The sequence below is a fragment of the Peromyscus maniculatus genome, chromosome 6, assembly GCF_049852395.1.
Source record: "Peromyscus maniculatus bairdii isolate BWxNUB_F1_BW_parent chromosome 6, HU_Pman_BW_mat_3.1, whole genome shotgun sequence".
NCBI classification, from domain to species: Eukaryota; Metazoa; Chordata; class Mammalia; order Rodentia; family Cricetidae; genus Peromyscus; species Peromyscus maniculatus.
In genome coordinates, this window is record NC_134857.1 from 48,636,444 (window position 1) to 48,655,249 (window position 18,806).

The following is an 18,806-nucleotide window of genomic DNA, read 5'->3' on the forward strand; positions in this document are numbered from 1 at the left end:
TCTTTGGTTTGGAGGAAGCACTCAGGGCCTGGGATAGGAAAATCGATTTAGTCTCTGAATAGTCATGTTTACAGGTTAACCTAGAACTCCCTCACAGCATGGATGTTAGTCAGAAACTTAAGAAAATGAATAGTCCTATCAAATTAGTAGCTTAATCAAGTAGAGAATTATTTCAAGTGACTCTAGAGCAGTGGTTCTCAACCTTCCTAACCCTGTGACCCTTTAATATAGTTCCTGATGGTGTGGTGCCCCCTACCGTAAAATTATTTCATTGCTACTTCATAACTGTAATTTTGCTACTGTTATAAGTTGTAATATAAATATCTGATATTCAGGATATCTGGTATGTGATCCAAGGGGTCAAAGATGCATTAATACCCCTTGTGGTTTATAGCAGTGGTTGCCATTTCATTTTTTAACCTAATGTATAACTCATAGGAAAGTGAGTGCCCTCGACAATATTGTTAATGCTGATGATTTTTAGCATATGAGAAGATGCTTGACTATAAAATTACTTAAAATCGTAATTACTAATTTAATTGGTAGTAGTCAGCATGGACTCACATTAGAACTTCTTAGGGTATCTTTTCTTCCCGGCACACTAGAAAGACTAAAAAGCAATGGCAGTTCAGCAATGGCGAACATGTCAAATGTCTGGATCACTGCCTCTGCTGTCTCCCCCACGGCAAGGAGTCTGGGCTCCCTAGAGAAGTGGATAGCTTCCCTTGAGGACAGGAACTGTAGAAAATAACCCTCAACATCTTGTCATGCCTTCACCACTAGGGGTCACACCATAGGGCAAGCTACCCAGAGCTGAAGCAATTTGAGCATTAAAATAAGAAAGCGCTTGCCATGGATTAAAGCTATTCACATATTATTGGGAGCCAATAATGGCATCTTCGATACCTGTAGACCAAAATATTAAATGAATGTAAATAAACATCAGGGCCAATGATGTGGCTCCGTGGGTAAAAGTGCTGACCATGCAAACCTGGTGACTCCAGTCCAGGCTCTGGACCCCACAGTGGAAGGAGAGAACCAATACCCAGGAGTTGTCCTCTGGCCTCCACATAGATGCCGTCACACACATGTGTGTTCCTGCACTCACACTCAGAATTTAGAGAAGAAATGTATTTGTGACCCCACAATACAGCCTGTATTTCAGTCACCACTGGCTAATGAGAGAATGTTCCCCAGTGTAAAAGAATCAGAACTAGTAAATACAACAAGAAAAATTACTATTTTATAGCTTCTAATTAAATAATTGATTTAAGAAGCAAATATTAATGTTACTAAAACCATTAACTGAAAGATGGATGAATAAGAACTTTATAATAGAAAGGTCAGATTGACTCATCACCTTGAACCCATTAATCAATCTGAACATCAGGACAGGTGGTCAGAGCGCTTCCTGATTTAATGTAAAAAGAAAAAAAACTACATAACAGTGCCAGTTCTAAGTTTTGAAGATTTACTTACTTATTTTTAGTTTATGTGTATGTGTGAGTGCCTGCATGTATGTATGTGCCCTACATGCATGCCTGGTGCTTGCCAGAGCCAGAAGAGTACCTCAGATTTCCTGGAACTGGTGTTAAAGGTGGTTGTGAGCTGCCAGGTGGGTACTGGGAACTGAACCCAGGACGTTTGCAAGAACAGCAATGGCTTTTAGCTCCTGAGACATCTCTCCAAACGTCAGATAATCTCTTCTTGAAATGGAATAAATTGAATTGGAATGGAGAATCAGGTCTTTGTTGTGATCTGCACAAGCAGTAGATGATAGAGGAGCATGCTGGATAACAGCATCATGAGGTCCATACGGCAGGGGACTATGACAAAGGAATTCTCACTCTCCAGTAGGTAAGCGACAATGAGAGGAAAGAGTGGTAGGCTCTGTGGAAAGAGACTGGAAGTCCTACCACCAAGCAAGAGGGATGTGGGTCCTTGTTTATATCCTGCTCAAACAAACCTACTATAGGAAGATATCTTTTAAACCAGTGAAAATGCAACATGGGTCATGCAAATCATATTTAATTAGTGGTAATTTGAGGCCTGACAAACAGTATTATGATAAAATTATTACGATTGGTATCAAGTCTTAATCTGTTAGAGGTGACCACCAAAGTCTTTAGGGAAAACAGCACATGGTCTGGAGTTTGGTTTGCGTAGAATGCCCTCTTGGATTTGTTTTTACATAGTCCGGGTCTCGATCCCAAAATACATGGAGAACGAGACTCAGTGGACTAAAAGTAACAAAGTGTTGGTGATTATAAAAATTGGGTGGTGGTTATGGGTGGGTTTGTTGTCCTTTCTTTCCTTTTGTGTATTTCCATAATAAAATGTTAAAATAAAGTAGAGGGAAAGGCCTTCCCACAAAATTAGCTTAGATCACCCAAAATCATAATAGCAATACCTCCTCAGTAGGTTTTAGATTTTAGATGAGAGCCAGGCGGTGGTGGCACACGCCTTTAATCCCACACTCGGGAGGCAGGCTGAGAACTCTGTGAGTTCGAGGCCAGCCTGGTCTCCAAAGCGAGTTCCAGGAAAGGCGCAAAGCTACACAGAGAAAACCTGTCTCGAAAAAAAAAAAATAGATTTTAGATGAGAGTCTTAGTTTCTAGGCATATTTTATTTTTGAAATTCAAGGGGGGAAAGTACCTATTGTAGCTTAACTTAATGTATTGCATTTCCATCGGTTAAAAGAAAAACCCAAGCATGGGTATATTGTTGGTAACAAGCTTGTACCAAAGTTCACTAACACTGTTCTTTTTTAGACCAAGCCACCCTGGTGGAACAAGTAAAAAGAGTTAAAGAAATCGAAGCCATTGAAAGCGATTCTTTTGTTCAGCAGACATTCAGATCAAGTAAAGAAGTCAAAAAAGTAAGTTCCCATATGGGCATCTGAATAAGCCTTTGGATTCCAGCTGAAGAACGCTTTATTGATGGATTTACTCAGATGTGAGTGCTTCCTCCAATAGGCAGATGAATGAGGGAGGGAATGTCAGTCATGCTGGTGAGAGAATGAATTGGTGAGAATCAGCCCAAGCCACCTACATAAAAACAGTGTAAACATGGGTCTGACACCATTTGTATTTTAAAGTTTATTAAAACATCTGAGATATCACCACCTATGCGTCTGTAACTGTAATGCCCACTTCATGAATATAGACAGATTTTCCTGGGTTTTTATAACAACTCTCTGTGTACACTTTTTGAATTGTTGTTCCTAGTTAGATACTGGGAAAGACTTTAAATGCTAAAGCTATTGCTCAAACAGAAGACTGTACCTCTCATCTTTGCCCAGATGTGTGTCACTTACTGCTATTGCTCAAACAGAAGACTGTACCTCCAGATGTGTGTCACTTACTCAACCTCAGTAAAGACTTTTGAGGGCGTTTCATCTCTGTTGAATTTTCTACGTGTTCTTCACTCATTAACAAGACTGCTCTTCAGAATTTGCATTCCTTTAGTAGGAAAAGATGTTCTAAGAAACACGTCTCCTTTAGTTGCAATAATGTAGTGAAGTAATAGCTGTAGTTTCCACTTACTTTAAAGACTTCTGCTTCTACTACATTGTGCTTCTAAAGTGCAAATGTAAGACTGTATAATAGAATAATGATAGATGTAATAACCATTTATTTTGTCTTTAATATCAGATTTCTAAGCAGTTATGTTTTGGGATGTCACATGTTTTTAGTGAGGTGAAGTTACCTGTTCACGTTTGCATTATTTAATGTTTCAAAAGTTATCCTCCAAAAATATTGTAGCACTCTAAATTCTACCCAAAAATACAAGGAGTTTTCTGTCTTTTAAACTAAAGCTTTTCCATGTTTATTAACCTTATGTGTCAGAATTATCAAGTTTTTTCCTCTAGCATTCCTGGTGTTAACAGATACCTGGAACTTTAATTACCAGGCATTTTTAAAGGTAGAATATACAAGGACATGAGCTGAGTGTATGATGTATGTCAGGTACAGGACTAGGTAGCCTTGGATCACCCATAGCCCTGGTTGTCACTGTGCTTACTGCATTTGAACGTTCAGGATGTCATCACAGTCCTGGGAGCCACAGCTATGAAATGGACATTCATATGTATATATGACCATTCTGTTTGATATCTTAATCTTGCAGAGTGTAAATACATTCATCTAAAACAATGATTTACTTGAGGGTTTGGACTTATATTTATTTTCTGAAGTTCATTCTGAATTCTCAATTCTTATTGGATGTTCTTAGAATCAATGAGCAAGTTTTTCCTGTGAAAATACTAGTCTAGAGTCTGTAGACTGGGTTTTATCCTAGGACACTTGCCTGTCTGGTTCTAAGTATTGTTTCTTGTTACATTTACTTTTAATTCATGTTTTTCCTTCAAGAAAGCATACATGGTAAGGATTAGCATCAACAGAGAATGGCATTCCCCTTTGAATACCATCCAGCACATGACTGTTCTTAGTAACTACACTCCAAGATGCTCACAGGAGCAGTGATGGGCTAACAAGAATAAATTTATACTCCACTGAAACATAAAACGAGGGACAATTTATTAGCCTAGAAAGTGGCATCGCTTTCTAGTCTGAAATGTCTGTGTCTGCAGTAGAAGGCCAGGACTCGGGATGCCTAAGAAGATGAATTATTTATGAGGAGATTACTTAGCAAAGAGAAGTAAATTATCCTGAGTACTATTTCATCCAGGTCCTGGGAAGACATGATGAGCTCTCCTTGCTGCATAGCAAAGATTAACTCTCCTGGGGACTAAATCACCCAGGGCCCAAGTTTCCACATCTGTCTCTTCTGGACAGTCTGTGCTCTTAGAATAAAGTTTGCCTCTCTAAAAACGGCTGTCCATGCTAGCCACCCTTTCAACTGGAGTCAGTTTCCTTAGGAGTGAAGTCCACTAATTAAGCTAGAGAACTGTCACTAGGAAGACAATGCCCTTTAGCAATAACCTTCCAGACACTATGAGCATTCTACAATGCATATTGATTTAACTACTTTAACTCCGAGATCTTACCCAAGTAGTTAGAGAATTGATAGATCTTTGCTACATCGTTAACTTTAGAAGCCAAGATATAGCTTGTTTTCAGGATGCTGTCCTGCATAAACTTAGATCAGTTATTTAGCCGTAAGACTGATACATTTGGCAGATAATCCTCCAGTGTTCAAAAGAAGAGACTTAATAACCCTGTGCAGTATGGGCATTTGTGTTAACTAGGGAGATTAGGAAAGTATTTTCCGATTGTACCACCAGGTGGCAGTATTGCACAAAGCCAGCCGTTCTGTGGGCCTGTGCTGAGGTCCATTTCATGGTTGAGCCACAATTTTCTCTTAGAGTTTCTGTCACTTAACTAAGGAGCAGCTACTGATTTTACAACCACACTCAACCATTCAACAACTCCCATGCTCCAGTCCTAACTTTTGATAGTTTTAATTTATATGTTGATTTATACTTTTTTTTTTTAATGTTGGGACTGAAGAAATGGCTTAGTGAGCAAGAGCTCTTGCAATCGTGAAGATATGTGTTTAGATCCCAGCACACAGAAGGGGAAATACCAGGAAAAAAAGCCAGGTGTGGCCACATGTGTGCTGTAGGATGGGGATAGGAGGGTCACTGGGTCCTCTGGGCAGCCAGCCTAGCTCCCGGTTCCATGAGAGACCCTGCCTCGAGGGAATAAGGCCTAGAGTGACAGATGAGAAGTCTTCATCCTCCCCCAGCCTCCATGCATGTGTCCCAGCACACACACTGGAACACACCAACAATGGACAACACACAGGAAAAAACAGAATGAGATCTCTGTCACTTGAAGAGGAAGAACCCACAGCTACTCCACACCTCTTCAAGGCCGTTCATGTGGTCAGCATTTGCTCTCTAAGTACGGTGGGAGCGTGCTAGGGTCCAAAGACAGGTAGTCTTTATAAGCAAACATGGACTACCGAAAATTGACTTATTGAGTCTTATTGAATTGACAAGGGTCCCACTTTCCCCAGTGCAGAATATCGGGCTTGCCTTTAACTCAACTTCATAAATGTGTATCATATCTTTATCTCTAGGGCCATGTACCTTCAAGACCCAATAGATCAGAGATATACAAATATTTGGAGCCTGGATGGCATGGGAGGGGAATATTGGCTCTAAAATATAAGAAAGCTGCCAAATAAAATTTAATAACTATTTCTTCTTAATGCCTATGAAAGCTAATGTTGTGGTTTGTGTGCATATCATTGATTATTAGGTTTAGTATTGATAAACATGCCTTCCTTTGGAAACAGTTTGTGGCATAGATTTCTCTAGTTTGTAATAATTTCTGCTCTTATCCTAGAAATATAGTCTTAAGGGTCATTGGGTTTATAAGAATAGAAGTCTCTCCTGTGCATGCAGACCAGCTTCCTATATGATGAAAATGAATTCATGTTTGAATTAAATAAAATGCTTAAAAAAAAAAGACTAAATCTTACCATTATCAATTAATTCATCTGGGATGAAGGGATGGTTGAGTACATCAGGTGCATGTCATGTCATGTAAGCATAAGGACCTGGGTACCATCTCCAGAACCTCATGTAAAAGTGTGGTGGTGAGCTTGTAATCCCAGCACTAGGAGAGGTGGAGACAGGTAGGATCCCTTCCATCACTGGCCAGCAGGCCTAGTCTGTTTGGTGTCCTCCAGGCCAGTCTGAGACCCTGCATCAAGAAACAACATAGAGGGGCTGGAGAGATGGCTCAGCGGTTAAGAGCACCGGCTGTTCTTCCATAGGTCCTGAGTTCAATTCCCAGCAACCACATGGTGGCTCACAACCATCTGTAATGAGATCGGATGCCCTCTTCTGGCCTGCAGGCAAACACGCAGCCAGAACACTGTATTCATAACAAATAAATAAATAAATATTAAAAAAGAAAAAAGAAATAACATAGAGAGTACCTGAGGAACAGCACCCAGTGTTGACCTCTGGCTTTAACACGCACACACGCACGCACATGCACGCACACATGCATGCTGACATACAAAACTAGCTACTTACCACCACATAAGGGCTTTCCCTTCTACCAAAACAACTATAGAAACTGACAGTATCTATTGAGCAGTTTTCAGGTAGCTGACATTGGGGGGCAAAGAGTGAACATCTTAGGATGAGTGAAGCAAAGTATGATTCTCCCAGTTCCTGGCCTTGGCCTGATCAGTTCCTGTGCTGGTGGAGGTGTGGCTGGGCTTAGCAAGCAGCGATCAAGGGTCTGACTGTACACCCTCTCCTCTGGCTCCCTTCTGAAAATTCTCCTCTCAGATTGTACACACTGTTCCCTCTGGCTAAAGTATTCTCTTCCTTCCTCTTCATGTCTAGCTGTTCTTATTCATCAGGTCTTAAATTTTACCTCCTAAATAAGAGATACCGTTTGTGGGCACCAAATCTAAACTAGACTCACCTTTCCAGTTCTCGTTATTCCTATTTATTTCTTGCTAAAGTATACTATTATTAATAATTATGTATTTATTTTTATATATGTGTTTATAATCTGTTCATTCAGTCAACAACAAAGCTCACCAGCAAAAATACAGGGCCTTTTTCTAGTTTATTCTCCTTTGTATCTAGGGCTTACCAAGCATTGTTTAATGAGATGGCTAAATTGATAGGTCTCCAAATTGAAGATAAAGTAATCTAAGAAAAAGTTAATTAATTTATGCATAATTCATCTTCTAGATATTTTTCATAGTAATATTTGTTTTGAACTTCATTCAGAAAATGGATGTTCAAAAGTAGATATAAGTCAAAAGAAAATAGAAAGTTATAGATATAGAAAAAGACTCCAGAGGAGAATTGATCTCCCATTAGTCTTCTTTATACTATATTTTAATTTTAACTTCAGAGTCTTCTCCAGCTCATTTCATACAATCCCTACAACCTTGCTGCTTATCCGTCACTCCTCAGACCCCTCCTCTGTCAAGGAAGATTGAAGTTGACCAGAATCTGCATGTGCCACTGGTCCCTTCAAGGCAGGAACAATGAGTTATCAGTCTTTGGGTGCCCAGCACTCAGGACAGTGTATGGGCCGTGGCAAACACTACATGTAATTTGAAAAAAATAAAAGTAGCAAATTTAATTTTATTCTTACAGAATATGATGTACCTTTTTTTTTACGAGCTTTTATTTCAAAATATTTTAAGTAATCTTAAAAGATAACCTTTGAGTCCATCAATGGATAATTCACAGATCAATAAAATGTGCAGATCTGTACAATGGGATCTTTAGCAACTACAGATATGAAGTACTGATATGTTATAACATGTATGGTTCTTTAAAATGCTAGGCTCAGTAAAGGAGCCAGTCACAGCAAACCACTCAGTGCATGGTTCCTTTACCAGCGCGTCCAGAATAGACAGCTGTCATCAAGAGGTTGGAAGAAGTCAAGAGTGATTGCTAAGAGACATGGAATGTTGGAAGGAATAATGAAGATGTTCTGAAGTAGATCATGATAGCTGTTGTAGAATTTTGTTGATATGCTAAAATCCATAGTATGGTGTGCAAATTATAGTTAACAGGCATAGATATGTATAGGATAACTTTTGGATAACTTTTTGCCTTTATAACTAAGGCCAGCTAAATATTAGAGGTATAGTGTAATATTTTATTATTATAATTTGATGCAAAATAAGTGTATATGTGTGTGCATGTGTGTATATGCATGCGTGTGTATTTCAATAGTATAAGACTAAACACATTTTATAAGAAAAGCACACTGATTATCGTAAATGAAAGAAACTCCCTCCACACTTGTGTTTCTTTGAGTAACAATTTTCTTGTCATTCAGGAGTGGAACCTTTTGAGATGACTATCATCTCAAAGAAGACTTACTAGAACAATTGTTCAATATTATATATATGAAACCCAACTTCTAAACATGGGTAATACTTAGATTGCTGTGTTGCATTTTCAGTCAGTAGAACCAAGTGAAGTGAAGCATGTGACTCCACCACCAGGACCAGCATCAGTAGCCGCTGACCCACCCAGCATCGGAAAGGAAATAGACCCCGACAGCATCCCCACGACCATCAAGTACCAAGATGACAATTCTCTGGCTCATCCAAATGTGAGTCACTTAAACCTAATGAATCTGCTCACTGAGTCACCCAAGCAGTTGTCCCTTTGTTCTGACGCTAGGAAGACATGCAGGAAAGGGTTCCTAGCTTCTCTGGGCTACAAATGAGCAGCTGACCTCAGGCCTTAGGATTGTTTACGTATATTTAAGTCTGGTGTTGTCTACGGGTTTCCCGACTTCTAGAACGATTCTGTACTTAGGAAAATGGTCAAAAATGGAAAATGGTTTTCCTTTCTTCTAACTGACAGTAGAACTTCTAACACTAGGTCGGCTCTGGTTTCTCAGCTGTGAGCTGTCACTAGTACCGTACTTTACTGACTTTACACAATGATGTGATTGATGTTTCTTAGAAGCAGGGTAGGAAATGAACTCCCAGACACAGGATGTGAAATGGCCAGTCAGTGAAACATCCTTCAGACTGTTCCTTTGCCTCATGACTGCCGAGCACTAACTTGTGGTGGGTGGGGTAAGCAGTGACGAGTCCTCAAGGGTTGAGCACTATACACTGCTGTTCTGGAAGCTTTCTATCAGAGTGATTTGTGTTATGTCGCATCAGTTCTGAGCTACTGACGCACAGTGACATTTTCCTTCTCCTTCTCTTACTGTAGTTATTTATTGAAAAAGCTGAAGCTGAAGAAAAGTGGTTCAAGAGATTAATTGCTCTCCGACAGGAAAGACTAATGGGCAGTCCTGTGGCCTGAGGAAGAGATTCGCGGTTGAATTGACAGAAGCCTTGAAAATTTAGGTTTTTAAATACCAATATTAACTTTTACTCTTCAAAACAATTTAGCCAGTTACATAGAAAGAAAATCTCATTTCTTCTCTCGTGTTCAACTGAGTATTTGTTGGTTCAAATCAAACATTGGGAATAGTGAATCTGTTGTAAAAAGGTGTGTGTGCATGAACATATTATCCTGTTAATAAAGCTAATCATAAAAATGTCAGTGTTGAAGTAAATGAATATTCAATAGTGTATCTCATTACAGTTTTTACAAAATCATGTTTTTGACCCAATATTGGGTAATCATACATATATATAAGAGCCATATTATTTAGTATAAGAGTTCATCTCCCTATGTATTGTAAAGCCCTTCTTGAATCTCTTATCTCACCTTTCTTAAAATTTTTAGGTATCAGCTGGGCGGTGGTGGCGCACGCCTTTAATCCCAGCACTCGGGAGGCAGAGCCAGGTGGATCTCTGTGAGTTCGAGGCCAGCCTGGACTACCAAGTGAGTCCCAGGAAAGGCGCAAAGCTACACAGAGAAACCCTGTCTCGAAAAACCAAAAAAAAAAAAAAAAAAAATTTTTAGGTATCATAAAAGGTACCCTTTTATGAGATGTAAGCAATGACCATGTTGGATTTGAACTAAAACTTCTTCTTGTGCCAAGTGTGGTGTCAAGCCTCTAATCGTAGACCTCTGGAGGCTTAGGCAAGAGGGTCTCAACTCCAGTCTGCACTCCACAGCTAGTTCTGGGACACTTGGACCACATGGTGGAACCTTGTCTGAAAAAACTTTTAATTAGAGATCAGTTGGTATGAAGTGCTGTAAGCAGACGCAGTCCTTCCTTTAGAAATCACATGCCCCTTGCGTTAGTCCCTTTGCACTGCTGTGACAAAAGGCCTGGCCTGACTTCAGAGGGAAGGCTTTTGTCTATGGCTTGAGAAGTATCGGTCCATGGTCAGCTGGTTCCACGGCTTTCAGGCCTGTAGCAGGCAGAAACACAGCAAGAGGGCAAGGCACAGGAAAGCCGTTCACTATCGACTGTCAGGAAGCAAAGAGACCGGAAGAGGCCACAGCATACCCTTCAGAGATATACTCCACTTACCTGCTTCCCATCTGTTCCCTCCCTCCTGGCAGCCCATTCAGCTGTGGACTCATGCTTTAACCCATTGGTGGAGTTACAGTCCTCATGATCCAGTAACTCTCTCAACAGGGAGTGTTGAGCCTTAAGCATTTGAGCCTTTGGGGACACTGTGTAGAATGCCTTTCTCTAGCAGCTGGGCAACAGAACAACTCACTGGAATCCGTACTAAGTGTACTGGAGAGAAGGACTCAGGTCCTTGCTGTACAAAACTGGATTTCAACCCCTGGCTCAAATACTTCCTTTTTCCATCTTGTTCTGCTTACTTTCACATGGTCTCTATGAAGGCTGGAGCTTAAGATACAGCCATGGCAAGTCCTTGGGATATGATACATAGGACACTTTGATTCCGTCTTTTTCATACATTAGAAGTACAGAAATTCTCGGCTCTGTTAAAAATGAAAAATATGAAGAACTTACACTCAGTTTTCAAGTATTATGAAGAAGTTTGTTTTAAATCCTTGTTTTTATGAATACATTGTCTTGATCTTAGTGGTGGCTGTCTTCCTCAGCTCTCTAAGTAAACATGCTCAGTCTGAAGGCAGATCTGCACAGGCTCACAGTAGTGGGTTCAGGAGGGATTAGAGTTTCTGAAATAGTTTACTTTTTAATACTTTGTATAATTTGTAAACTGTAAATGTGTTCTCACCCTCTTAGGAAATGTATGTCTAGGAAAGGATATAGGCTGCCACCTGGGCACAGGAAGTCTCCATCATTTTCTCAGTGTGGTTGAGGCTCCCCATCTCTACAGCAATGAGGATACTATGACCTACTTTCTAATCTACCTTCCCCTCATATTCCTCGATGACAGGTACACCAAACACAGGGGCTTGAATTAGAATGAAGTCATATTTTAAAGAAAATGTTTTGTGGAAACAAAATCAAGTTGAAGTTTGTTGTTTTTTTAAGTGAACAAATAAACTTGGTCCTAAATAACTTAGTGACTATTCCCTCCCTTCTTTTTGGCATGTCATTAATCTTGTTTCCTTCTGTTTCTTCCTAAAACCACAGTATGACCACAGAAGCCAAACCAGATTTAATGAGGAGACTTCATAGAACATTATTAAACGCATTGCCAAACCCAAACAGGATGATGCACCCTGCCATCTTTAATGTCCCAACATAATAAGCCTATAAAACAGAACTATTTTTTCATGTTTGTTGATTAATATGACCTTAAATGCATTGAATCAGGATTTCTTGCAAATGATAGGTGCTAATGCAAGTTAGGTTTTTATTTCTGACGCTGGGTACACTGTTAGAAAGAATAGACCAAGAACATTGTTTCTGGCACTCCCTGTTTCTGAGGAGTCCCAGATGATGAGGGGACAGAGTACTTTAGGTCATTTACCCATTTTGGTGGAGCATCCTGTGAAGTGAGGATATTAATAAATGACCTTCCTGCTTTCTTTTTTGTTTTTTGTTTTTTTTGGGGGGGTTGTTTTTTTTTGAGGGGGGAATAGCATTAAGAATGTTCACAGAAAAATACATTACTTAGCCCAAGTGAACATTTTTTTTTTAACTTGGGGAGCATTTTTTTTTTTTTTTTTTGGTTATTTGAGACAGGGTTTCTCTGTGTAGCTTTGTGCCTTTCCTGGATCTCGCTCTGTAGACCAGGCTGGCCTCGAACTCACAGAGATCTGCCTGGCTCTGTCTCCTGAGTGCTGGGATTAAAGGCGTGCGCCACCACCGCCCGGCATTGGGGAGCATTTTAATGAAATACAGAATAAGCAGTTGCAGGGTAATGGCTGAAAAAGCTACCCTCCAGCTTATGTGTGCTTCTTTGTACTTTGAGCTGCCCTGGGCAATAGCTCACATGCCTGCTTTGTGCTCAGTCAACTGTCCCTGATCTGCTTCCTTGACAACACCATGAGGTCCTGTTCTGTCATGAGGGAGCTGCCATATACTTATTTGAGGAATTCAGAACTACTTCATGGTCATATTTACCAACTTATTCATTAGTATTATTTTGAGTGCTTAGTTTACGCTTGACACATTATAGGGACCTTTGAACATACACAAGGTGAATCAGTAAGGGTCCTCCAATCAAGAGGCTTAGCTATAAAGCCCAGGCATGTCAATAATGTAAGAAATCTAACACATACTGGCAGGAGAGAACACTGGGTTATGTAAAAGAAAGAGAAATTAGTCCGAATCAAAAAAAAAAAATTCAAGAAGCTTCATGGAAAAGATTAGAACTGAACTAAAACTAGACAGCTAAGAAGGCTGGAGCCTCCAGGCCTCACAAGCCACTGAGGTATCCCTCCCATTAGCTACTTTGGAAGTCTGGAAGCTTCCTCAATTCTTTTGCCTATAGTTAGGTCTTTCCCAAAGCTTTTGGTTTGGACATCAATCAAAAATCTGTTGGTGAAATGACCAGACAACTGTTAAATACTGTCCTAACAAAACTCACTCTTGGAACTCCATTATGGAAAAATGGACCCTCTTCATAAGAAAATACCTGAGGCTTTACAAGAGATGAAGAATAAAAATAGAGATAAAGAACACTGAATCTGGGTATTATCTTAACCTTTTGCCATGAAGAAGGACTTTAAATATTTCAGCTTCAATTTGTGGTAGTTTGTTTTTCCATAAATCAAATGTCCAGACATAATACATGCCAAGACTACTTTTGCTTTCATTTTACCATAATTTGGCCCAATGTTTGACACAGAGATCACAGCTACTTTTTTAAACTATGAAAGAATTTCCCATTTCAACTAGCAAATCTTTTTAGCTGTCTGGTTATTTAAATTGCTCAATTAGGGATAAGGTATTTATGTTCATTTCTTATTGCTGGGATAAAATCCCTGAATAAAGCAACTTATAGGATGGAGGATTTATTTTTTCTCATGGTTTTGAAGGTTTCAGTCCATCATTACAGGAAAGCATGGCAAAACAGCTTATGGTAGTTAGCAAGAGATGCTCGCAAGGTGTTCTCTTTCCTCACCTTTTAGACCAGTGGTTCTCAACCTTCCTAATGTTGCAACCCTTTAATATAGTTCCTCATGTTGTAGTGACCCCAAACTATAAAATTATTTTCATTGTTACTTCATAACTGTAATTTTACTACTGTTAAGAGTCATAATGTAAATATTTTTAGAGTCTACTCATGGTATAATTTGCATTGGATTTTTTTTTTTTTGAAGCATGAATGTTTTTCAAATACCAGCACAATGAATGGATTACTTCTATTAAAGACTGGTAGGGAGCTTTTTGTTTGTTTGGTTTGGTTTTTAATAAATTCTATGGATAGATCAAATGATGTGAGTATGATCATTCAGGATCTACCCTATGCTGGCCTCCTATGACTTCCTCTCCTTACAAAGAGATAGATCAGTTTTCAAAAACTAAAACTTGCCGGTGTAGTAAGACAACACAGATCAGTTTTCAGAAACTAAAACTTGCCAACGGTAGTAAGACAATACCTTCAACTCCACAACGTACCGCTTTATTTTTAGGCCTTTGAGAGGACTTGCAAAATGATACCACTGCAGGTCTCAGAGTGGCGAACTGAGCTGACCCCCTCTTCTTGGGATCCTATGCATGGTTCCCAGACAAACCCCACAGTGTGAAAACTCTGCCTTCAGAAGCTTTTCAGCAATGAGCTGCCAAGGCCTCGTGTCAAGCAAAATCCATGATGTGTCTGTCTATCTCCATGTTCCAAAAAAATCATAAAGTTAAAAATGCAGTTTTTTTTTTTTAAAAAAAGCATAAACCACGACAATGTGTTGAGTACTTACATTAAAGACAGGTTCTTGTAGGGGGGGGTTGGTTTTTGTTTTTGTTTTGTTTTGGTGTTTTCTAAAAATCTATGGATATATCATTTATTTAGACTTTTTGTAGCTTAACTAATTCTCCTTGACCTGGAGAAGATAAGTTTGAGAATTGTTAACTTTGTAACACTTTGGAATAATGGTTTTCTTTCAAAATGCTGTATGTTTGAATGACCAATGTCTACTCATGTGAGGTAAAAAAGATCGTCTAAAATCATCTAAGTCTTTTAAATATGCTTTGCTGCATTTCATTGAAAACATGTTTTAGAAATGTACCATAGAGCATGGGAGGCCTGTGTCATTGAGTAGCTCTTCCCAGGAGCACTTGACCCTTCAAGGAGAAACTCCTTCTTACATTGGCGTCTGTCCTCTTGCCTTGCTGGTCTCCACCGTTGTAATCCACCTTCAGCAGGGGCACTGGTGAACCTTAGCGACTTTCAGCAGACTTTTATAGTTGACAGGTGCCTGGCACATATGTTACTGCTCACCAAGGGCTTTAATTTGAAGTTCCAACTTTAAGTATTTTTAACTTAAAATAACTGTGGTACAATTTCCAAGAAACGTAGTTCAACTAATTCTTAAGTTCCTAGGGGGATATTTAAACATAGACCTGTGAGGTCTTTGAATAGGAGTGATATAAAAAATATGTCTTTTCTCATTTGAAAACCTTTTTTGGAGTTACCACAATCCGTGACAAAATGTTCTATCTCTTTGTAATAACAAAGGCAGCGTCAATCAGTAGGAGTGAAATGGTAGATTTCAATTATAAAATGAATCTGTAGATTATATGATTGCCTGCCATCATCCTTGACTCTGCAAGTTCAAAGTTCCCAATGTTTGTCAATATATTTTAGATAATTATATAAAGAAAACATTTCAGGTAGCAATAAATCTACTCATTTGCTAGCTTCGTATTAAGGAAATAGCTTTCCTATAATGTAAAATGAAAGTTATATATAAAATTATTACTTTACTTGTCATGGTTGCACGGGCCAGTCTGTAGGAGGAATACCTGCCTCCATGCCCTCGCAGCCTGCGCTTGACCCCATACTGAACATCATGAAAAGGGAGAACTGACTTGCACCAGTTGTTCACTGAACTCACCCCGTGGAAAATAGGCAGAGAAGACGGTGAGGTTGTGGGAGCAAAATATAGACCTTCAAGGGCACACCCTCAGTGACCCTCTAGCCAAATCCCATATCTCTGTTTCTACCACTTTCCAAAACTGATTATGCAGCCGTTTGTGAATTAAGCCAGTGGATTTAGGCTAGAGCTTTCATGATCCAAACATGTCCTAAAAGGCCTACCTTGGAGAGTTACACTGGGAACCACACCTTCAACACATGAGTTGGGGAATATTTAATATCCAAACCATAGTAGGATATAGTATTTCAGTTCATTCATAGCAGGAAATTTCTGGATAATTATGATGTGAAGTTTTCTCAAAAAGCCAAGTTCTCTCAAGAAGCCACATTTGTATTGAAGATCCTACAAACTGACTGAAGCGCCGTGATTATAGAGAGATGGAATATTCCAGATCAAAAGCCAGAATGATCTTAAGCTGTCATCAGTGCCTTTTAATAACGATTTGCCATCATTCTCTGTATCTAATCTAACAGCCTCATAACTACAAGTAAAACTTTTAGAATGTGTCATTGACCTTAGCAGAAAGCTAGCTTCCACCAATCTTTAATATAAGAATGCTGTATTGTAACTTCTGGAATCCATGCAGAGGTTTCCCTGTGGCTCTACTGTGCCTTCCTATATCCCACAAAGGCCCTTGGTAAAGACGCTGTGGTGTCTTGAATGAGAATGGCTCCATAAGCTCAAACGTTTGAATGTATGGTCTCCAGATAGTGGAACTGTTTGGGTAGGATTAGGAGGTGTGGCCTTTTAGAGGAAGGTGTGTCACTGGAAGTGGGCTTTGAGGTTTTAAAAGCCCACACCAGGTCCAGTGTTTCTCTTTCTCTGCCTGCTGCCTGCAGATCAAAAGTTGATGCTCCAGCACCATGCCTGTCTGCTTCCTGCCTGTATGGGCATGGATTCAACTACCCTCTGGAACCATGAGCCTGAAATTAAATGCTGTCTTTTATAAGAGTTGCCTTGGTCATGGAGTCTCTTCACAGCAATAGAATACTAACTAAAATAAGCACTGATTTCTTTCTTTGCTTCTCTGATTGTAAAAGTTCACATGGTTCCTTCCATGATAAGGAGTGTTATTCAAGCAACCTGAATCTCTGTCCCTGGAATTTGTCATTCATTTTTGGCTCACCATAATCTATTTTCTTTCAAACAAAATCTGTATTTTACATGAAATCATAAACAAAATTTTATCAAAAAAAAAAAAACCACTTAACTACACAACACATCTACTCATTCAAATTTCTGCTAATGTGGGAAAAGGCCTAAGCTGTTGTTACTGGATGACATCCTCCTTCTAGCATTGCAAATGCTAGACAAGTTCCTCCCAGTGACGTTCTATTAAGTACAGTAGCCATGGCCTTATACCCAAACATTTCAGATGTAAAGTGAATGACATGTAAGCCCTGAGAATTGCCAACCATCCATGCTTTTCAGCACTTTATCCCAGGCCAGTCCCAGCCAGTTAGAGTACTTCTTTAAAGCTGAAAATAATCTCATGGAGAAAGTCTTGCTTGAAGGTTTCAGCTTGACTCTCATGAAGGTATACATCCATGGAATGAAGGCCCAGGCAAAAGGAGGCACAATGTCATCCATTTAACTCTGGTTTCTGTCCAGCTTGACAACTTAAGTGCTTTGGTTTCTTAACTAAACCTTCTCTCTTCTCAAGGGAAAACCAAAAGGAACTTTTCATTCATCATATATTCAACACATAGCAAGTGCTCAATTCAATTCTAATTCTACATTTTCTAAACAAACTTTGCTGCGTGATTTCTGTCTCCACTGGCAGTATCTCGCTGTCAACAGACACTTTACATTACTATTGAATTACCCAGATGTGTGATCGATCCCATGCAAATGAAACAACAAATTCAGCAGGTTTCCATTAGTGTCATTTTCTTAGCCTGCACTTGGTCCTCAAATGACAAAGAAAGGGGAAAGAGGAGACATAGTCCTGCTCTCTGTGACCCCAGATGAGATTCCCTGACTAACTTACCTAGGTAGCCAGCTCTAGAAATCAGGGGCACAAACTGCTACAGCATCCTCTACTTATATGTATGAAAAACAAATGTATCAGCAGGAAATAACTGGACAAAAAGTGGGTTTAGCTGCCCCAGCCCCGACAATCCCCAAGTAGCAATTCACAGTAGTCTTTGTTACTCTCCGTGATGGCTTTGAAACATGTCTGCAGAGTTGGTGTGACTGAATGTTAATCTGTCTCTGTAGCTTGCTTGCAACCAACAGATTACATGGAAGGTGATACAACTTAATGCACCCAGCTAGTTCAGAAAGCCTTAGGCTTATGCCTAACTCTCCTGGGACACTCATACTTTCAACACTTGAGAAGCCACAGAAGATGATCAAATACTAGGCCCACCATAATCTGACAAAGCCAAGCTCCTGTAGAATCCACTTGTTGGTGTTACCTAGGTAATAGTCTCAACTGAGTTTCTAGCTCTAAACCTGCATCAACAACCAAGCATTTGAGGACAGACCCTTCTCAAGTCACATAGTCTTCCCACTAAGGCTCCAACACAAGCATCATCATTTGTCTAGGTTCTTTACCCACTAAATTCATGAGGCTAATGATGTGATTGTTCTATAGCTCAGGGTTTGGGGTTTGGGACGCAGCATTAACAAAGCACCTACTGTACTGAGTCACTGAAAATCTGGTTAAGCCATATACTGATATTTATATGAAGGTTAGTATGGTAGTTTGGCCCCCACAGGCTCATACATTTTAATGCTTGCTCACCAGAGAGTGACACTATTTCAGAGGATTAGGAAGTGTGGCCTTGTTGGAGGAAGTGTGTCACTGGGGTTGGTCTTTGAAGTTTCAAAGGCCCAAGCCAGGCCCAGAGACTCTCTTTCTTCCTACTGTCTATGGATCTGGATGTAGAACTCTCAGCTACTACTCCAGCACTATGTCTGCCTGCATGCCACC

The 18,806-nt window shown here is 39.7% G+C and overlaps 1 protein-coding gene across 1 annotated transcript in view; it reads left to right on the forward strand.

The window, feature by feature from the left end:
• Rsrc1 (arginine and serine rich coiled-coil 1) overlaps positions 1-10,027 on the forward strand; it is a 327,279-nt gene extending 317,252 nt beyond the window's left edge. The window contains exons 13-15 of the mRNA XM_076575307.1: positions 2,772-2,878; positions 8,922-9,074; positions 9,692-10,027. Of these exons, the coding sequence (XP_076431422.1) occupies positions 2,772-2,878; positions 8,922-9,074; positions 9,692-9,784 (353 nt within the window). The 3' untranslated portion in view covers positions 9,785-10,027. The remainder of the gene's footprint in view (positions 1-2,771; positions 2,879-8,921; positions 9,075-9,691) is intronic.
• The last annotated feature ends 8,779 nt before the right edge of the window (positions 10,028-18,806 follow it).